This window comes from Borostomias antarcticus (genome assembly GCF_949987555.1).
Source record: "Borostomias antarcticus genome assembly, chromosome: 12".
Taxonomy (NCBI): domain Eukaryota; kingdom Metazoa; phylum Chordata; class Actinopteri; order Stomiiformes; family Stomiidae; genus Borostomias; species Borostomias antarcticus.
Window position 1 is genome coordinate 1,483,404 of NC_140245.1, and position 22,500 is coordinate 1,505,903.

At 48.2% G+C, this 22,500-nt stretch overlaps 2 protein-coding genes across 2 annotated transcripts in view; one reads left to right on the top strand and one right to left on the bottom strand.

Moving 5' to 3' along the window:
- Positions 1-1,356, top strand: part of btbd2b (BTB (POZ) domain containing 2b) — a gene marked incomplete at its 5' end in the record, with an annotated part of 5,964 nt that extends 4,608 nt beyond the window's left edge. Inside the window, one exon of the mRNA XM_084446749.1 lies at positions 334-1,356. Coding sequence (XP_084302875.1) covers positions 334-495 — 162 coding nt within the window. The 3' untranslated portion in view covers positions 496-1,356. The remainder of the gene's footprint in view (positions 1-333) is intronic.
- Positions 1,357-2,987: 1,631 nt separating this feature from the next.
- On the bottom strand, positions 2,988-13,884 carry eef2b (eukaryotic translation elongation factor 2b). The gene is made up of 14 exons (XM_084446816.1): positions 13,794-13,884; positions 12,345-12,559; positions 11,281-11,462; positions 10,717-10,928; positions 10,177-10,355; positions 9,910-10,015; positions 9,448-9,700; positions 9,050-9,245; positions 8,364-8,487; positions 7,841-8,083; positions 5,899-6,252; positions 5,268-5,450; positions 5,010-5,142; positions 2,988-3,554 (listed from the first exon to the last, which is right to left on the bottom strand). The coding sequence occupies exons 1-14, from the start codon at positions 13,794-13,796 to the stop codon at positions 3,361-3,363; spliced, it is 2,577 nt and encodes an 858-aa protein (XP_084302942.1). The 5' UTR covers positions 13,797-13,884; the 3' UTR covers positions 2,988-3,360.
- Positions 13,885-22,500: the final 8,616 nt, after the last annotated feature.

Genomic DNA, 22,500 nt, shown 5'->3' on the forward strand with positions numbered 1-22,500 from the left:
TTCATATCCATTTTGTGTCATGTCGGGAGATTTCCTGTGATTATGAAAAGTGAGCTCAGTCAGAACGACAGCAAAGAATATCGCCCTATATACGATGGTAGGCTACTCGGTATAAAACTGAGGTTTCCCAAAAACATTGTGTGCGCGTCACCCCCCAAAAGACCCATTGAGCCAGGAAAAACCCTGGGCAGCACATATAAGTTCATGTTAGAAGGCTTTGACGGTTTATAGTTACATGTTGAGGATAACAGTGCTAGGTTTTTGTAGTTATGTTTTACAATGTCCTCTCTCTCTCTCTTTCTCTCTCTCTCTCTCTCTCTCTGTCTCTTCCAGGGTCCAGACTCTCACTACGGGACGAAGGGCATGCGGAAGGTGACGCACGAGTCGTCGGCCACCGGCACCAAGACCTGCTTCATCTTCTGCTACGCCGCGGGCAACAACAACGGCACCTCGGTGGAGGACGGCCAGATCCCAGAGGTCATCTTCTACACATAGTGACCTTTTGACCTTGGCCCGACCCCCATCTCCCCCCCCCCCCCCCCCCCATCCCCTCTCACCTGACCCCGGGACATCAGTGAGGGCAGGCAGCCGGACGCTGAGCTCATCCCAGACCACACCCTACTGCTCTGCGTCAAGAACTACGAGTACGAGTGCACTTCATCTAGCACACTAGTGTCCTCCCACTACTACATTAGTGTCCTTCATCTAGCACACTAGCGTTGGCCTCATAAGAAAACACAGCTCTGGGGAGAAGTAGCACTACAGGGGTACAGATAAGACTTTCATAATCCCCAGGGGGGAAATTCAGCTCTCGTTTCTCAACTCCCTTCTAGCATGTTCTACTGATTGTGAAGAGGGGACTTTGACACTGAGGGGGGGGGTGATGATAAACAGCGTTGAGTATTGACTGATCTGCTGGTAGAGAGAAGGATGGGTCTTAATACTGTCAGTCCTAGAGACGGATCTGTGCTGAGGAGAACTTGATTTGTATGTTACCCCACTTGTATAATCTGCCTGCCCTTCGTCAGTAGCAGTGGACGGTGTTGAGCAACGCTGGTGACTCGTCCGCAGGCCGACGGCGAAAAAAACACGCTGTACTGGTTACTCAACGCCACGCGCTCATTCGGGTGTGCCCTGCTGTTGTGAGGATGTTTGAATGGAACGCAGCTTTGCTAGCTCAAATGGTGTTAAGTGCAGGGGTGACATGTGAGTGTGGGTTTAGAAGAGCTCAAATGGAATATGTTTAGAGGTTGTGTGACAGTGTGGGTTTAGAAGTACCTACATTATTTGTTACTTAAGCATTGATTCACCAAAACAACATTTCGATATTCTTTAATAAAGCATTTCTTCTGTGAGCACTACAGACCTTTTATAGATGCTGTTCCATCTTCTGTAATCACTATACCATGAACTTGGGTTCACATACAGACGGTTTTAAGCAGTCTTGGAATAGAACGAAAGTTTGTTTTGAAACTGTCTTGACGTGATCTAATGACGAGTCGCCTTCAAGACTCCAGTTTAAGAACGGACATTCTAGAACTTAAAGGTTCTAAAACTACAAACGTTCTAGAACTGCATTGGCTGTTGAATGTGAACACAGCTTTACGAGGGCACTCTTCGCTCTGCCGTGTTCTGACTGTCCCAAATTAGGATTCCCAATGACTTCTAAAGACGTTATATTAGACTGCCATTTACAATTAACATTATTATTGTAGTTAAATTAAAATATGCCAGAACAGATATGGGTTACTTATTTCCATAATGTAGTTTTAGTTGTCTGGCTATGTGGTCTTTACATTATCCACTGAATTGTCATGTTTTTTTGGTCAAGCTACACAATGCCTAGTCTCTCTCTAGATTCAAATATTACATTGAATCGCTGCGTTGAGTCTGTGCCACTTCGCCACCCTAGCTTGTTTTCGGAGGGTGGGTCAAGGGGTCAACAGGTTGTTGACCCCTAGATAAGTCGTAGCAGCAATGACCGTGGTTTCAGAAATGATTGACAGGTCTAGCAGCAATGAGTGGTTTAAAAATGAGCTGTGGTAGTTCGAAGTGTGTGTGAGTGCTCGATCGTGTTAGTAAGTCGTTACCGATTGGGTTTCCGCCAGGATCTCGGCAGTACCAATCACTTTGGATTGGGCCAGGATCTGAAAATCAGCTTTTAGCTTGAAGTGTCCCAGACCCAAAGAACTGCAGCATGCAGTAACGTAGAAGATCTCATGGGTCTGGCGTTGACTACACAATACCTGACTACACAATACCCGACTACACACAATACCTGACTACACAATACCTGACTACACAATACCCGACTACACAATACCTTACTTCCATCTCTAGCAGGTTTTGACATTACCCATGAAATCCAAAGGCTCCAGGTGGCATTTCTGCTTCTGTGATTAACTAAAATATTGCTTGATAATCAACTATGAAATCTGAATTCAACTTGGTCAATATAAATTCAACCTGAAATCTGAATCAACTTGATCAGAGCTCAACCAAGTAAATTTAACTGGAGTATCAGGTCTTGTGCTCAAGAGCGCCTCCTAGGCAAAGGTTGATGCTAGAATGGATTGTCTGGAGACACAGGGGGAGGGAACTTCGCTAACCATCAAACGCTCACAGGGAAATCATTCTCCAGCCAGGGGCGTAGGCAGCAAACATTGAGCAATTCTCCCGCGAGCCCCCAGGCCAGCGTGACCGGGCAGGGGTATTGCGATATGTGGAGCGCGCCCACTCGGAGCAGCTCCATTCCTGGGTCAAATTTCCTAAATCAGCCTGACCTGAATCCACATCTGACCCAGCGGCTGCGATTGGTTGATGTTCCCTCCGGACCATCCATTCTAGCATCAACCCTAAGCAAATGTCACTTGCATACATGCGATTTATCCCCCCCCCCCCCCACAAAAAAAAACAAGTCTACATCATCAGGTACATTCAAAGGTCTGAGTAGCTGTATCCATTCCAACAAACACACCCAGCACAGGTTCACGTTTTAGGACTGGTTTTATTGTGTTTTGTGTGATCCCGTGTTCAGGCAAGCACTATGATGCCCACAGTGCACTGTACAGCCCCACCCATTCAATGGAGGGATGGGGGAGGCAAAGAGAGGGAGGGGGGGGGTGGGGGAGGAATGAGCAATACATCTGAGTGACTCCAAATCAACACCCTGGCATAAGCCCAGCTAGACACTTGGTCTGTATCTGAAAAGCTCCAACAGGTTGAAGCAATGTAGTCCTGTCTCTCTCCTTCTTGGTCCATAGCTTTAACCTAGCAGATTATTTCGTGGAGGAGTGCCTAGGGGGGCTGGGGGTCTGGGGGGGTTGATTTGGCGTTATTGGGCCCTCTGGCACACAGGTTTTACAATTTGTCCAGATAGTTTTCGAGTGCGGGAATGCCCTCCTTCAGTCCCTTGCGTTTCCTGGTCTCGGCGACGACCTGGAAGGGTTTGGAGGTGACGTCGCTGGGGTCTCCCTGCAGGATCTGCCAGTGGTCGAACACGCACTGGGGGAAGGCCTGGCCACCCGTGTTGCTGCGCAGGTCGGCCGTGAAACCTGAGGGAGGAGGAGGAGGAGTTACAGCAGGGGGAGTTACAGCAGGAAGTGCATCTGCCAGAGGATCAACAGCCCAGAGGAACATTCTAGGTAGGGGGTAGTGAGTGCTTGAGTGGGGGTAGTGTGTGTGTGTGTGAGAGAGATAAGTGAGAGAGAGATAAGTGAGAGAGAGAGAGAGAGAGAGTGTGTGTGTGAGAGTGTGTGTGAGAGAGAGAGAGATAAGTGAGAGAGAGAGAGAGAGAGAGAGAGAGTGTGTGAGAGAGAGAGAGAGAGTGTGTGAGAGAGAGAGAGAGATAAGTGAGAGAGAGAGAGAGAGAGAGAGAGAGAGAGTGAGAGAGAGAGAGAGATAAGTGAGAGAGAGAGAGAGAGAGAGAGAGAGAGAGTGAGAGAGAGAGAGAGAGAGAGAGAGAGAGTGTGAGAGAGAGAGAGTGTGAGAGAGAGAGTGTGTGAGAGAGAGAGTGTGAGAGAGAGAGTGTGAGAGAGAGTGTGAGAGAGAGTGTGAGAGAGAGTGTGAGAGAGAGTGTGAGAGAGAGTGTGAGAGAGAGTGTGAGAGAGAGTGTGAGAGAGAGTGTGAGAGAGAGTGTGAGAGAGAGTGTGAGAGAGAGTGTGAGAGAGAGTGTGAGAGAGAGTGTGAGAGAGAGTGTGAGAGAGAGTGTGAGAGAGAGTGTGAGAGAGAGTGTGAGAGAGAGTGTGAGAGAGAGTGTGAGAGAGAGAGTGAGAGAGAGAGTGAGAGAGAGAGTGTGAGAGAGAGTGTGAGAGAGAGAGAGTGTGTGAGAGAGAGAGAGTGTGTGAGAGAGAGAGAGTGTGTGAGAGAGAGTGTGTGAGAGAGAGTGTGTGAGAGAGAGTGTGTGAGAGAGAGTGTGTGAGAGTGTGTGTGAGAGTGTGTGTGAGAGAGAGAGAGAGAGATAAGTGAGAGAGAGAGAGAGAGAGATAAGTGAGAGAGAGAGAGAGAGTGTGAGAGAGAGAGAGTGTGAGAGAGAGATAAGTGAGAGAGAGAGAGAGAGATAAGTGAGAGAGAGAGAGATAAGTGAGAGAGAGAGAGAGAGATAAGTGAGAGTGTGAGAGAGAGTGTGAGAGAGAGAGTGTGAGAGAGAGATAAGTGAGAGAGAGATAAGTGAGAGAGAGAGTGTGAGAGAGAGAGATAAGTGAGAGAGAGAGAGTGTGAGAGAGAGAGAGAGTGTGAGAGAGAGAGTGTGAGAGATAAGTGAGAGAGAGAGAGTGTGAGAGAGAGAGAGTGAGAGAGAGAGAGTGTGAGAGAGAGAGTGTGAGAGAGAGAGAGTGTGAGAGAGAGAGAGAGAGAGTGTGAGAGAGAGAGTGTGAGAGTGAGAGAGAGATAAGTGAGAGAGTGTGAGAGAGAGAGAGTGAGAGTGTGAGAGAGAGTGTGAGAGAAAGAGAGCGAGAGAAAGAGCTCTTGACATGGCTCTTGACATGGTGGCCGGGGGCAGGGACACTCACCGAAGGACTCGTTCACAGGCAAGAAGGCCTTGACCACGAACATGGGCGTGCCCATCACCTGGGACTCCTCGAACACGTGACCCCTCTTCCTGTTCAACACGCCGTAGATCCCGCCCACAACCTGCTCCGGGCACTGCTCACACAGGAAACAGGATGTCAGGAAACAGGATGTCAGTCAGAGCCAAGGAACACAGAAGCGTACTGTAGTGGCGCAACACCACTGCGCGCACAAACACTCGATGAAAAGGCGTGACGCACCTGGATCTCGACCAGGTAGACGGGCTCCATGAGGCGTGGCTGGGCGGTGAGCTGGCAGGCGATCAGGACCCTGCGGGCGGTGGGGATGATCTGGCCGCCGCCGCGGTGGATGGCGTCCGTGTGCAGCGTGACGTCGTGGATGTCGAAGCGGACGGCGCGCAGGTTCTCCTCGCACAGAGCGCCCTGCGGGAACGGAGAGGGGGCGGGGCGTTAGGATTCAAGATGGCGTTTATTCGTCACGCGACGCACGGTCACAGTGAAACGCTGCTGTCGGCTCCCAAGATAATGTTACAGAAACGCTGAACCAAATTTACAAATGAACAAAAACAGAAGTACCTTATCTATACATACAAAATGAATCTGGGATGGGATAAATGGGTATACATGCCATATATGGGTGGGTATGAATAAATAATTCACCTGGGGGGGGGGGGGGCATGGGTGAGTTATGTACATGCTACAGCTAGAATAAATAAGATCCCAGGATGGGGGGGGGGGGGGGGTGTTAAAATTCCAGGAGTCGCTTCAGACCTCTGCCCCAGAAAATGTAATACGTAGCGTCATCTTCGCCAAAAAGACCTAAAAAAGGCCCCGTTTCCAGCTCTACGGTTCACGCCGGTGTCACACCCACCTCCTTGGTGGCCCACTGGAAGCCGGCGACCACGCTGTCCTTGATCTCGTTCAGGTACTGCACGCCCTTGGTGACGTCCATCAGCAGGTTGGGCCCGGTGCCGTCGGGTCCGAAGCACCAGATCTTACGGGCCTCGGACACGTCCCACTCGTACTTGTCGGCGAGGAAGCGGGCGCGGGTCTTCAGCTCCTGGCGGGCGGTGACGTCACCCTTCTCGATGTCCTCGGCCAGGCCGTCGGGGAAGGGGCGGGCCTTCATGAACAGACGGTTGTGCTTGTTGGGGGACTTGGACAGACACATCTGTTCGGACTCCTCGCTGACCGTCTCTCTGTAGGACACCACGGGGTCGGATTTCTGGGATGGGACAGGAGAGGGAGGAGTGGTTAGTGATGGAGGAGAGAGGACCGGTCAGGAGAGAGAGGAGTGGTTAGTGATGGAGGAGAGAGGACCGGTCAGGAGAGAGAGGAGTGGTTAGTGATGGAGGAGAGAGGACCGGTCAGGAGAGAGAGGAGTGGTTAGTGATGGAGGAGAGGACCGGTCAGGAGAGAGAGGAGTGGTTAGTGATGGAGGAGAGGACCGGTCAGGAGCCGACAGCAGCTCTGTACTGGAGGAAACATCAAAGCATGTGTGTGTATATATATATATATATATATATGTGCATTGATACATCTATACCGTCAGGATATATGTATATATGCGTACTATATCTATATCTAGACTGGATGTACATATTTTTATTCTATACTGTATACATGCTGTACATATGGATGTATTTAGTCCCTGGTCGTCTTCTTATGCTTACTACTCCATCTAGTGTCTTTTTTCCAACCTTGCTGTAATTCCACTGCTGAAACGCCAAATGTGTCCGTCTGGTCTCATCTACCACCATCTTGCTTTCCTTGACCCTCAGTCCCAGCCCCTCCCCCCACCTTCAGAGGGATACCAGCGTGGTCCCCCAAGCCCCCCCCCCCCCCCTCACCTTCAGAGGGATACCAGCGTGGTCCCCCCAAGACCCCCCCCCCCCCTCAGAGGGATACCAGCGTGGTCCCCCCAAGTCCCCCCCCCCCCCCCCTCACCTTCACTGGGATACCAGCGTGGTCCCCCCAAGTCCCCCCCTCACCTTCAGTGGGATACCAGGGTGGTCCCCCCCAAGTCCCCCCCTCACCTTCAGAGGGATACCAGCGTGGTCCCCCCCAAGTCCCCCCCCCCCTTACCTTCAGGGGGATACCAGCGTGGTCCCCCCCAAGTCCCCCCCTCACCTTCAGAGGGATACCAGCGTGGTCCCCCCCAAGTCCCCCCCTCACCTTCACCTTCACCTTCACTGGGATACCAGCGTGGTCCCCCCCCCCCCCTCACCTTCACCTTCAGAGGGATACCAGCGTGGTCCCCCCCAAGTCCCCCCCTCACCTTCAGTGGGATACCAGCGTGGTCCCCCCCCCCTCACCTTCAGGGGGATACCAGCGTGGTCCCCCCCCCCCCCCCCCTCACCTTCAGAGGGATACCAGCGTGGTCCCCCCCAAGTCCCCCCTTCACCTTCAGAGGGATACCAGCGTGGTCCCCCCCCCCCTCACCTTCAGAGGGATACCAGCGTGGTCCCCCCCAAGTCCCCCCTTCACCTTCAGGGGGATACCAGCGTGGTCCCCCCCCCCCCACCTTCAGAGGGATACCAGCGTGGTCCCCCTCAGTCCCAGCCCCCCCTCACCACCAAGGCCTCAGGTCTCTCCCGCCCCCCCTCACCTTCAGGGGGATACCAGCGTGGTCCCCCTCAGTCCCAGCCCCCCCTCACCACCAAGGCCTCAGGTCTCTCCCGCCCCCCCTCACCTTCAGGGGGATACCAGCGTGGTCCCCCCCCCCCCCCCCCCTCACCACCAAGGCCTCAGGTCTCTCCCGCCCCCCCTCACCTTCAGGGGGATACCAGCGTGGTCCCAGCCCCCCCCCTCACCTTCAGGGGGATACCAGCGTGGTCCTCCTCCAGGTCCTTCAGGCAGATCTCCAGATGCAGCTCTCCGGCGCCAGCGATGATGTGCTCGCCGGACTCCTCGATGATGCACTGGACCATGGGGTCGGACTTGGCCAGGCGCTTCAGCCCCTCCACCAGCTTGGGCAGGTCGGCCGGGTTCTTGGCCTCCACCGCCACCCGGACCACGGGGCTCACGCTGAACTTCATCACACGCATGTTGTGGGCCTGGGGAAGGAGGGAGGGAAAGAGGCGCAGATGATATTTCATGTTTTTATTATATGCGTTTGTTTTATGCATCTCTATTTTGTATATTCTGCACAATTCAATTAGTAAAGATTGTGAGGCAGAATTATTAAACTCAACTCATGAGGTACTGAACCTTTCTGCTCCACTACATTCATATCATTCAAAATCAAGATGACATTTTAATATTTTAACACTTTTTGGTTGGACTGTTTAAACTGCATATATGAACTGTCAGGGCTGTTATAAAGTGGCGTTGTACCTGTTCGAAGGTAGTGATGGTCCCCGTTTTGACGAGGTACTGGTCAACACCGACCAGCCCCACGATGTTCCCGCATGGCACGTCCTCGATGGGCTCCACGTAGCGCCCCATCATCAGAATGGTCCTGGAAAGAACCGCACACTAACATTATCTACACAGGCCTGAACACGCGCCTCAACACAATAGAACCTTTATTTGCCATGTGTCACAAGTACAGGTACATTGTTGTAATGGCTTGTCCTTACAGAAATCACTTGTCCTTACAGTAATGGCTTGTCCTCACAGTAATGGCTTGTCCTCACAGTAATGGCTTGTCCTTACAGTAATGGCTTGTCCTTACAGTCTTATCACCTTACAGTCTTATCAGTGCTTATCAGTTCATTCCAGTCCTACGTACTCAAGACATTTAAAGGTTCCCAAACTGGTAATTTACTAGAATCCGTCTAGCAGCCTCAGAATCAGCCTCCTCTACTCATCCCATCCAGACCAATTAAATAATTCAAGTATACAGTTTGTACTTAGTGTCATTTGTAAATTAATTGTCAATTGAGTATTGGGAGTTTCTGTATTGAGTATTATCTTGGGAGGCAGCAACATTTCACTGTGACTGTACACCCTACGTTACATGTGACAAAGGAATCTTGAATCTAGTACACAGTCCTGAAGAGCACACTACACACACCCACCTCTGGATTGGTTTAACGAACAGGTCCTCCTTCTTTCCGGGGGTGAAGTTTGGTCCCATGATGCGCACCTTCAGGCCCGTGGACACGCAGCCGGAGAAGACGCGGCCGAAGGCGTAGAAGCGGCCCTTGTCGGTGGTCGGCACCATCTTGGAAATGTACATCATCAGAGGAGCCTTGGGGTCGCAGTTCTTGATACCTGGGGGGGGGGGAGGAGGGGGGGGGATTAGTGTGTGCAGACGAGCGGAGTGCGTATACCAGCCTGTGTGTCTATCAGCCTGTGTGTGTCATGTATATCAGCCTGTGTATAATCGTCCTGTGTCGTGTGTATGGGCCCGTGTGTGTGTATGGGCCCGTGGGTATGGGACCGTGTGTGTGTGTGTGTATGGGCGTGGACTGACCCATGGCGCACTCGTCGTCGCCGGGCCCCTCGTAGAGCAGCTCGCAGCGGTACTTCTGGGCGGTGACGGGGGAGGGCAGGTGGATGGTGATCATCTGGAGGAGGGCTTCCCCGGCGGGCAGCCAGCGTCTCATCACAGCCTTCAGCAGGGGCTTGCCCTCCTTGTCCTTGTCCTCGCTGTCCAGCTTGATCTCCAGCTTCTCGATCAGCTTGGCCGTCTCTTCCTTCTTGAAGTTCATGATGGCGTCGAACACCTGAGAAGTAGAGTGGGTAGAGAGAGAGAGAGACAGAGAGAGACAGACAGGGAGAGGGGGACAGGGAGAGGGACGAGACGACCAAGGTGACAGGTCAGTGGTGGGTTGGCTGCTTGCTTCTCAAGTTGAGCTAATGGGCTTCAAAGACCGGTTAATCGATGAAACCTTTGAAAGGCGCCGACAACGTCGGTCATCCAACCCCAACTCACTTTGAAGATGGGGTCCAGGATGAGCTGAGCGAAGGTGCGAGGAAGCTTCTTGCCATCGGGGCCGATTGAGGTCTTGCTGAACTTGCCGGCGGCTGGGTCGAAATACCTGAAAACGGAACCAATCATTCACTGTTAAAGTAGCAGGACATTAGATACAGAAATGTTGATACTTAAGATATTGCAGGTGTTTAGTTTTTGTAAGGGAGTCCTGCATAAAAAACAAGCGCAAGCGCACCCGTCTCCCCGCAGAGTTCAAAACAAGCGTACCTGTCTCCCCAGAGCTTCTTCATCATGTCTTCCACCTTCTTGCAGCGTTCTGTGGCGGACAGCTGGGCCTCGCCCTTGGCCGAGAACTTCATCACGTACATCTCGGCGAACTGCTTGAGGGTGAAGGCCCAGCCGTGGAGACCCGACCCGAACCCAACGGTACCGATCACGGGATCGATCTGGGAGACGGAACAACGGGATTCAACAAAAACAACAAACACGACTAAACCCAGCTATGAGCAAAGCGCAGGTCACGTTTCCTCACCATCTAAAGGATCATAAGTCACCACTAAGTGTAGAAGCTGTGTGTGCGTGTTCATGTGTGTAGTGCGTTTGTGTGTAGTTTTGAGGAGTGTGTAGTTGTGTTTGTATGCAGAATGTGTGTGTAGTTGTGAGCAGTGTGTATGTGTAGGTGTGAGTAGTGTGTGTGTGTGTGTAATGTCTAGTTGTGAGTAGTGTGTGTAATTAGTGAGTTCATGTAATTAGTGTGCAGTTGTGAGTAGTGTTCGTCTATGTAGAGTGTGTATCCACGCGTCTCACCATGATGTTGCCCATGGGCCCGGTCTCGTCCTCGCCGTAGGTGGAGATGATGACGTTGACGTTCTCCACGATGCGCTGGAAGGTCTGGAAGAGCTCCTCGGGAACCAGCTGCAGCTCCAGCAAGGCCCGGTCCATCTTGTTCATCATCAGCACGGGCTTGATCCGCTCGGCGATGGCCTGACGCAGCACCGTCTCCGTCTGCACACACACGCCTGAACGCCACAGGAAGACAACAGAGCGGTTAGTTCCGCCATGTGTAACCAGTACAGTTACATTGGGGTCCTTGTGACTGCTTGTCCTTGCTTACAATACATTGTCAGTGCTAATCAATTCCTCATTCCCGTCTCCTGGGTACGCAACTTGACATTATGAGGTTCCCAATCTGGCAATTTACCATCTGTCGTCTAGCAGTCTGTCAAATTTACTTCATCTGCTTATTCCATCCAATTAATTCTAATTAATCTAATCCTAACATGACTCAGGGCAGATATTGGGATAATGAGAGAGACAGACAGAGAGAGACACAGACAGAGACAGAACTGGAGCGCGCTCGTTAGCGTGTACCTGAGACGCAGTCGACCACCACCAGGGCTCCGTCCGTGACGCGCAGGGCGGCGGTGACCTCGGAGGAGAAGTCCACGTGGCCGGGGGAGTCGATCAGGTTGATGAGGAAGCCGGCGCCGTCTTTAGTCTGCTTGATGAAGGCCAAGTCGTTCTCTTCCAGCTCGTAGTACATGGAGATGGCCCTGTGGAGAGAGGATGCGCACGGTGGCATGAGCTGGAGAGACCAAGGCTGCGTTCCGAATCGCCTACTACCCTACTATATAGTAAGCCAAAACAGAATGTAGTATGTCCCAATACATAGTATGCCACATGCAGTATGGCAAAAGTACCAGGATGATCTACTACATCCGGTCGTATTTTGCAGTATGCAAGCCAGCAGGCTTTTCTGGCTATTCTGACCCACAATCCTGTGCGCAGCGGAAATGTGCGTCACATGTGCGAGTCGTGACAGCTGTAGACGAATGTCGCGTTATGGACAGCGACGGATGTGGGCAAATTTCAAGGCGCAATGTTATGACAAGGTAGTATGTCCCAATTGGATGCCTACTGCTTGCAAAGTACGTACTTTCTAAGGGCAGCTGTAGTAGGTACTGGTAGTAAGAAGTAGAAGTATGCGATTCGGAACGCAGCCCAGGTACCCGTGGAAAGAAAGATGTCTACGACAGGGGTCCTCAACCTTTTAACTTGAGGCCCACTTTTGATTCTTAAATTTTCTGAGGACCACCTTCCGAAATACGTGAGAAACTGGTGCTGTCAATTTTCACATCCGAGGACGAGGGAAAGTTTGCATCTGAGGGAACGTTCGCTAGCAAGCCACGTTAGCTGAACACATTCTCAATGGATGTGATTAATGTGGTGATACTATTATGGAGTACATTTAGATATAAAAATAACTAGCTTTGTAAATGACAAAACCTAATTATGTTTTTTTCAAACAGTTTGGCATTAGGCTACCACTGTCTCCGCGGCCCACTTCATGGCACTCTGGACTACTGGTTGAGAATGACTGGTCCACAATGTCAGAACCTGTGCTACTTTTTGTCCCAGCGACCCGAGAGACGTACGTGGACTTGATGGTGATACAGCGCTCCTGCTCGTCTTTGCGCGTGTCGGTGAAACGTGTCTCTCCGGCGCGGGCCCCGGCGATGATACCGGCCTTGGACACCAGAGAGTCGGTCAGCGTGGACTTCCCGTGGTCCACGTGGGCGATCACCGACATGTTCCTGATGTTGGACTTCTTGTCCATGATGGCACGGATCTGGTCTACTGTGAAGTTCACCTAGAGGGAGGGGGCATTGAATCATGATGAGTCACTGAATCAATTATGTCCCGTAGCATCTCGCACACAAAAACAGCCTGTGATGACTTGCATAGGAGCACCCATCCTTTAGAGCCTAGGTGAGGTGCTGGAAAATCTCTGTCTAGGCTGACACGTTCAAAAGCAGCTGACTGCAGATGAACCCACATCCCTTGGGCGGCCAGACAAATGGGCCTCCGAAACGTTTGTACTCAAACAATAGGATAGGTCTCGCCCTTTTCAGAGCCTACACAATGAGGCCAACATGCGGGGTTAGTGACGTGAATATGGCGGAGCAGTGTCATTGAGTATGTTACACGTAGCACAGGGAAAAAAAAAATGTTGGCTTGCAAACGGGTTTGGCACATTGCGTGGCACAGGCTGGCCTATTATCGTAGATACCCAGCTGTTCAGGTCACATTGGGTTTGGTTTAACCAGTCTCACACAGTTCATTGCCAACCGGCGAATGAGTCATGTAGTCGTGGCAATCCGGTAAGGGTAGGGACACGCGCTTCCCTTCCCGGCTTGACGACCTGTGACGCACCAGCTGAGCCGAGCCGTCACGTGGGCACCGCGGCGCTGTTCCAGCTGCGCTGACGAGCCGCCCTAATCATGCCGCATCACTCCCAGACCGCTAGCCGGTTACGTGTCCGTGTAACGTTGTTAGCTAACGAAAAAAATGGGCTAGCGGCCCGGTGAACCCTTTAAATGCAAAACACGCAGTTGAATTGTGACAGGAGACGGTACATATTTCGCTTGTGGCAATAGAGAGCTAGTTACAAGTAGAACTGCACACGGTGCGGCTTTTCACAAAGCACAGCTGACAACGATTGTCACATTATAGGCGGGTTGTGTTGGATATTCTGTGAAATGTCGATGGAACTACCACCAAAATGGCTAGCGGTCTTAGCAAACATTTGGAAAAAAATGCCAGCCAAAATACATAATTAGGCATAAAAAACATTTTTAATTAATTACTAAACACAAAGCAGTGTATTTGACGGGCGGTGCCGGCGAGGCTTTTTTCGGGCTTCGTCATGCGGCTCCGCAGGGAGGCGTCCATTTTGGATGTTACCGGGTCGCATTTTCACCAAGTCCCGATGCCTTTCAACCGGCCAATCGGTACGAAACCGTTAGAGGAAAAATAGAGTGGACATCTAATAGATCAATCTTAGTTATATCGAACCATACTAAAAAGTATGTGAAAACACTCACCATTTTGGCTGATGGTCGTAGATCCGTTAAACGAGAACTTGTACACAGCCAACGCACTGCCTTCCTCGACGAAGGATAGGCAGGAAAGAGAGCGCTGTGACGGCTGACGCTTTTCTTGTGTCGGTGTACGCTCTTATTATAAAGCCACGCCCCTTTGGCGTGATACAGACAATCGTCCTCAAGGGGGCGCTGTTAGTCTAAACATGATCCCTTTTACAAACTAGCGGGCCATAGCCTACATTACATTACATTACAGTCGCTTTTATCCAACGCGACTAACAATAATTGCATTTAACGTAGGAAAAGCCAATGTACTACTACTTGCTAGAACTCACAAGTGCATCTTCCCTCTAAAACAAGTGACTAAGAGCATAATCTAGTGCTGAAGGCAAAGTGCAAGAATAGCAATCTAAAATACAATACAATAAAATACAATAAGTGCTGAGGAGGGAGGATTGTTGTAGTAGCCTAGCGGAGCGTAGCGGTCGGGAGGGGTTGTAGGGGTTGACCATGGCCTGGAGGTAGGAGGGGGCTGTTCCTATCATTGCCCTGTAGGTTAGAGCCAGAGTTTTAAACTAGATGCGAGCCGCTACAGGGAGCCAGTGTAGGGAACGGAGAAGGGCAGTTGTGTGGGAGAATTTGGGGTGGTTGAATACCAGGCGAGCAGCAGCTTTCTGGACAAGTTCCAGGGGTTTAATGGCTGACACCGGGGCCCCAGCGAGGAGGGAGTTGCAGTAGTCCAGGTGGGAGATGAACAGGGCCTGGATGAGCACCTGCGCCGTTTTATGAGTGAGGAAAGGGTGAATGAAGGGCCTTGAACCCGGACTGGTGGGGGTCTAGGAGGTCGTTCTGGTGGAGGTACGAAGACAGTTGGTTAAAGAGAGCACGTTCAAGTGTTTTAGATAGAAAGGATAGAAGGGAAACCAGTCTGTAGTTTTTGACATCAGAGGGGTCGAGAGATGGTTTCTTCAGGAGGGGGGTGACTCTGGCAGTCTTGAAAGCGGAGGGAATGCATCCTGATACAAGAGATGCGTTGATGAGGTGGGTTAGGAAGGGAAGGAGTTCAGGTGCAACAGACTGAAGGAGAGTCGAGGGAACAGGGTCTAGGGAGCACATGGTGGGGCGGTTAGATGTTACAAGGTTGAGGACCTCGTTGGGGGAGAGGGGAGAAAAGTGGGATAAGGTGGGGAGGGGGGGAGCGGAGAGGGAAGAGAGGGTGGGGCTGGGGGGGTGAGGTGAGGTGAGGTTGGTGCACGGAGCGTTGACCAGGAGAGGGGGGAGAGAGGATCTGATATCGTTAACTTTCTTGTCAAAGACGTTGACGAAATCATCATGGAGAAATATCTACCGGCTGCCAAATATCTCTTATCACTCAGCCCGCTGCTGTATCAACACACACACACACACACACACACACACACACACACACACACACACACACACACACACACACACACACACACACACAGTGCAGTGGCATACTATCATATCTTGAACCACTTTAATTTCTTGAGAACATGAAACATGGGTAATTCACGATAAAAGTCCACTTTGTCCTCAGGTGAGTAAACAGGATTAGTCCAATCACAGGAGCTCAGATAAGATCAAGCTGAAGTTGGTTTATGGAGGCACGAGAAAGCTTCAGGCCTCCTAGACAGATCTGTGTGTGAGAGGGTACATCCGTGTGCATCTCAATAGTTTCACCTGCTAAACTTGCATGTTTTCCTCCATTCTGCGCTCATCTACAGGCACCCGAATGCCTGTTAGAAATGAAAGGTGTTTTAGGCGGTTTGGCTCAGAAGCACTTTTTGTTATATATTTTTTTGTAATTCCCATACAGCAATCAGCAATACAGCAATCTTTGCCAAATTGCCATACAGCAATCCTATGAATCACAGCCTCGCAGGAGATGTACCAGTTAATTTTAAACATGCTGTGGTGCAACCGCTGATCAAAAAGCCTAACCTGGACGCCTCTGTCCTTTCCAATTTCAGGCCAATCTCCAAGCTCCCGTTTCTTTCCAAAGTTCTGGAGAAAATTGTACTCGTTCAACTGATGTCGTTTCTGAACACACATGGTATTTTGGAAGTGTTCCAGTCTGGTTATAAAGCGCTGCACAGTACAGAGACTGCACTCCTAAGGCTTTTTAATGATATATTTCGGGCTACGGACTCTGGTGACTCTTTTTCTTGTACTGTTGGATCTTACTGCCGCTTTCGACACAGTGGATCACAATATTCTGCTCTCCCGCCTGGAGCACTGGGTTGGCATCAAAGGTTCAGCTCTGGAGTTTTTCAGGTCATACCTGTCAGAGAGAAGCTTTTGTGTTAGCCTAGGCGACGCTGTATCCGCCACTGCATCTCTCCCTTGCGGGGTGCCCCAGGGCTCAATTCTTGGACCAATTTTATTTATGTTGTATCTACTCCCCCTAGGATCTATTTTCAGGAAACATGGAGTCTCCTTCCACTGTTATGCAGATGATTGTCAAATCTACCTGCCCTTGAAACAAAACAACCCTGACTCTTTAAAACTGTTGTTGGCATGCCTGGAAGATGTCAAAGCATGGTTAGCTTTAAACTTTTTATGTTTTAATGACAGTAAAACCGAAGTCATGGTGTTTGGTCCCAGCAATGCCCATGTGTTTCCTCCTGCTGATCTAGGCCATTTTAAACATTTTGTGAAGCCAACTGCCACTAATTTAGGGGTGAAAATTGACTGTGACCTAAAGATGGACAAACAAATTAATGCCGTAGTAGGAAAGAGTTTTTTCCAGCTCAGGAGGCTGTCCAAGGTCAAACCTTTTTTATCATGCTGTGTTTTTGAACATGTAATACATGCTTTTATGACTTCTCGTCTCGATTACTGCAATGCTTTGTATGTTGGTGTTAGTCAGGCCTCTCTCTCTCGCCTGCAGTTAGTCCAGAGCGCTGCCGCTCGCCTGCTAACTGGTACACGTAAGCAAGAGCACATGACCCCGGTACTGGCTTCGCTCCACTGGCTTCCTGTGCGTTTTAGGATTGATTTTAAAATCTTGCTGTTTACTTTTAAGTGCCTAAATGGCTTGGCACCCATCTACCTCTCAGAACTGCTGGAACCCTATGCTCCTTCAAGGTCCCTCAGGTCCTCTGATCAGCTTCTCCTGGTTGTCCCCAAATCCAGGCTGAAGCTCAGGGGGGATCGGGCTTTCGCAGTGGCCGCCCCTAAGCTCTGGAACGAGCTACCCCTGCATGTTAGACAGGCCCCCACTCTGCAGGTGTTTAAATCACGCCTCAAAACGCACTTATATTCTTTGGCGTTTTCCTGACATGGCCTAAGAGACTTGTCCTTTTTCATGTGACATACTGCGTATGTTTTACTATGTGCTCTTTGTGTGTTATTGTTGTTTGACTTGTACAGCACTTTGGTCAACTTTGTTGTTTTTAAATGTGCTCTATAAATAAAATGGTATGGTATGGTATGGTATTAAATAAAGTGTCCTGATTTGAAATGAAATAAATCTGTAATCTGTGGAAGTCGCAGGACTTTAATAAGTGCATCCAATCATTCTGAGTTGCCAACTTGAAACGATTGGTTGGCTTGCCTGCCTGTCAACCTACCTACCTGCCTAGAGAGTGTCATTGGTTTTGAGGAGTGCCAGTCTGGAGGAGGGGCTTTGGAGGGAGGCCTGGAGGGAGGGTCGGGGATTTTGTTGGTTGCATCAAAAGTTTGCAACCAAGTTGCATCAGAGTTTTTCCCAGAGTCTAACAGGAAATCCCAAACCGCCTACTCCACCTTTAACTGTTTCACACCCCTGGCCGGCAGATGAAGGAAATGGAAGTTGGGGATGTGAGGTGGGGGAGTTAAACTCCTCTAGGAAATAGGTGACGTGTTAATAGGGGATAACGAGGAGATGGAGTCGTTCCAGAGAGTCAGCCCTCGGGGTGTGTGCGAGGCCTATAGTAGCTCTGGTCTAGGACGGTGTACTTACGGGGCTATACCCGGTATACCGCCCTGCCAGGGACCATTCATTACACCATAGACTTTTTTCCCTCGGTCTACATTACCACATCTACAGACAATATTATTTTGTTAGCCTACTCACCAAGTGAAGACATTTTTCTAACGATTTTCTCTGAAAGAGAAACGACTACCTTAAATGCAATTTATTTGAAGTCACTTTGGATAAAAACATCTGATAAATGACTGTAATTAAGTGTGTTGATCCATAGTTCTAATGCAGTTGCCTCCATGGCATTAGGACATACAGTACATCCACGTTCAGGGGAGGTTCTCAGAGGGCGTGGCAGCGCGCTGACCTGGTTAGGCATTACCCACAGTACAGCGTGTGCACTTTGGAGCTCTTCAATCCACAGATAGAACAGCAATAAAGATAGCAGGCTTCATCTATCATACAATTGAAACAAATGCAGATCATCATGTGTCCCATTGCGTAGATAAGTATGTTTTAATGGCTACACACCAAACAAAACAGAACATGTGATAGAGAGAGAGAGAGAGAGAGAGAGAGAGAGGTGGTATTGAGTCATTGAATAAAAGCTTACAGTCAGTAGGCTACATGATCTAAGAGAGCATGCAGTTTCTAATTAAACTAAATATAAGTGAACAATTAAATGTATTTTATAGCCTACAAAAGTATTGATTGATCGAACAGTGTGATTGATTGATTGATTGATTGATTGATTGATTGATTGATTGATTGATTGATTGATTGATTGATTGATTGATTGATTGATTGATTGATTGATTGATTGATTGATTGATTGATTGATTGATTGATTGATTGACAGAGCCTTAGGCCCTACAATACATAAATTAGTATTTAAACAAACAAGCTAACAAACACACAATCCAATGGACAAAAAACTACATTTGACGCATCAGATGTTTGGATTATCCGGTTTCATTGAGCAGGAGAGGCTTTCAAGTTTGAAATGTCTTTCAGTTTAAAGGGCATTTTTCAACACAAGCCTTGCCAGTGAAGAGCATTGGAAAACCAGAGTGTTATGATTGCCATAGTGGGCAATTCTGCTTTGAATCAGCCCTGGAGCTTCAGATAGAGAGAATCCGCCATGGGACACTTGTTTATCCAATCCACGACATTTTCGGGGAACAGCGCCGTAGGCGAAGCAATCTATGTGAACATTAAGCACTCACAGAACCTGACTTGGTAGAGTTTTCTCTGCTAGACGTGGAACTAGATTTCATGCTGAGAGATGTTTTTATTTTTCTGTTTTTCTCCTTTTGAGATGAAGGCGAGGTCGTTGTCAGAAGCAGACGCTTACTGGATGTCTGGCTTGAGAAGTCTGGATGCAGTCTGGAAATGCTTGACTTTGGACTTTGGACTTTGTTGATGAATCAACAGGCTGATAAATATTTATTTAGCATCCCATTCAATCTGAAGCTCCCTGAGAGGCCGATCAATGTATCTTCTGTTTTCTGTAGACAAGCTTTCAGTGGCATTCTATCTCTGAGGTAACTGCTAAGACTGCTAAAGAAGTGTAGTTCAAATATTCGGCCACTCTTTTAGTATTGTACGGGGGAAATCAGCACAGCCTATTGTAGCAGCCTTCATCTACACTGAACAAATGATGTACCGTGACAAAAAAGGTCATTCACAAAGAACTCGCCATCATCGCAACCGTCTACACAGCTGGACTCCTTTTGTGATTTGCCATTGAATAATAGAGTTCTGTGGCCTCAATAGAAATAATCTGTATGACTAGATGCCCCAACAATAGTCAAGCAAAATAATTGCCAATTATCTGAGAGAAGCAATTTGGGATGTGACTTGACCTATCAAATATAAAAGAAACGAGCCTATGTTACACCCCCCCCCCCCCGCCCACCATAGCTATAGCACCCTTGCCCCCCACCCCACCCCCCCCCATTATCATTAATATGCTGAAGCTATTTAACTATGTACACTCTAACATTGAGTCATCACTTTCCTATATGAGTGCATCCAATTTGGAAAACATGTTACATAATCCCATGTTCTTACACACACAGATAAAATATCTATGATGATAGCCTAAGGCACTGGCCTACAGCCAAACCGATAAATTGCCCTTCAGATAAGCTTCACAACCAAATTCTCTCCCACAGGGATTATTAAAGGTCGTATCTATCGATCGAGGCACAGTCGTCTGGAAATCTGCCATTCTACATGAAAACAGGTGCATTTCTATAGTTATTAAACAAACGGTGTGTAAACAAAACACAAGACCCAGTGAGAGATTGTAGAAAATAATATTCAATTCAGACTTTTGACTTGAGTCATTTAGCAGTGTTTTAAAAAAAGAAAAGGGCAAAGCTTTTTTATAAGTTGTGCAACAGCCCTTTACAGTTTTTTCAATGCAAAATAATTATGTCATGGCAATTTTCTGAGAAAAGCTATTTGAGCTGTGACTTGAACTGCCAACAAATATGAAGGGAAATTACCCAGTGAGATCGATTACTCTTCATTCACTGAATACCTGTAAACACAAATGAACAAACTCCTTCAGACATCATTATCAGAGATAATATCTAACTATGCACACTGGAAGGATGGATGGCTGGATGGATGGATGGATGGATGGATGGATGGATGGATGGATGGATGGATGGATGGATGGATGGATGGATGAATGGATGGATGGATGGATAGATGGATGGATGGATGGATGGATGGATGGATGGATGGATGGATGGATGGATGGATGGATGGATGGATGGATGGATGGCTCTTTATGGGGGGATATAATCCTTAGATACATATTAGCAGATGCCTTCACACACACAGATAAGAGGTCTATGGTGATAAGGCCCAGGACTACAGACAAATTGCTCTTAAGATAAACTTCACAACAAAACATTTGAGCAGGGGGCTGGGCCAGTGAAATGTGACTGCACAGCGTACATTACACGTGACCAATAAAAGGAAGCTTGAATCTTGAATACCAAGACATAAAGTGGTCGGTAAATCTATCAGTCTACATAAAAACAGGTGCATTGGAAATATTAAACAAATGACAGAGAAACCAACTCTGAAATATCATTAAGTGCAAACTCATCCTGTCTGTGATTTCCATATAAATGGTTTCCAGTTCATTGTGTTGTTTATGTGGAAGTCTGGATTAATGGATTTAGATGATGAATGGATGTAGAAGTCACCTTTCTGACAAATGGACATTTACATATAAAAAGGATAATGGTGTCTGTTGAATATTAAAAGGATAATGATGTATCTTCAGTTGATATTTAAATCTGAACTAAACTTCTTAAAACAAAGAGAATAAGTATTTAATTCTTTAAAATGTAGTTTCTGTGTTTTTCTAATTTAGAGACTACATGTGCCCAAGCCAGTTTGTAAGCCAATCAAAAACTCTTCCTTGTACTCTCATTGGTTAGCTAACCTGTTTGTCAAAGCCAATGGAAAGTAACCAATGGGAATGAGAACACTATGCTATGATAGAGTTTCAACTTTGTCCCATGAAACAGGCTAAGGTGTACCCAGAGCTCTCTGTTTACACACAGTACTGCCACACCCACACACACACACACACACACACACACACACACACACACACACACACACACACACACACACACACACACACACCCGCACACACCCGCACACATACTTACCTACAAACAATACACACACTGTCATCCACACCACACAGACCATGAGCTGTAACCAATCTAACCTGTTGGATCACTACAACCTGCTCAATCCTAATGTTGGAATAATGACTCAGAACTCAAACAAGGTAGGCAAAACCAGACTGCATGTCCCTGCAATCTACATATTATTTAAAACTTGACATTACATAACAGTCATTTAGCACTTTTATCCAAAGCGACTCAAAATAAATGCATTGAACATTGGTAGTCAAGTTTACTACTACTCGTCAGAACTCATAAGTGCATCTCTTTTTAAACAAGCATCTAAGAGAACAGGCTAAGAAAAGTGCAAGAACAGCTATAAGAACATATCTAGCTACAAGTACACATCTGTATAATAATAAATAATAAATAATAAATAATCTGTATAATATCAAATTACTCTGTATTCTACCATGACATGACTTGAGCAGACCTGGGTCAAATAGTATTTGAAAGTGACGACTGTGAGGCAAATTGAATGCTTTCAAATACGTTTGAAAGCATTCAAGACTGTAATTGATCAACGTAATCAACCCACCCAGCACAGGACTTGATTTTCTATCACCTCAGAGACATTGGATGTCTTGTTTCCTGTGACGTCTTGTGTTCTGAAAGCTGAAGGCTGTTGCGTAACACTGTTCTACCAGGGCGAGCTCAGTCAAAGTGCCACTAACATATCCAATAAAATAATCGACTAATCAAATAATAATACATAATCGACCAATCAAATAATCATCAGGTATGTGTGTTGTTGAGTATGTTGTGGTACTCCTAGAATCTGAGATTCACACGATAAGAGCTACATTATTAGAGCGAAATTATTATTACTTTATTAGAACACTGACTTCCACCGGTATGGCTAGAAATAGACACTTGGGGAAAAACTTATTTTCTGGATATAGGACATGGAGTTCGAATTCTCTGCCCCAATCGGCGTGGCTCTCCTCAACAGGTGCATGCTGGGATGGAACTCATAGACCTGCTGCTGATCCACACAGAGAGCGTCCCACCCTGGCCTATCACAGCACACAGGGTGAGTGACAGCCAATTAGCATCT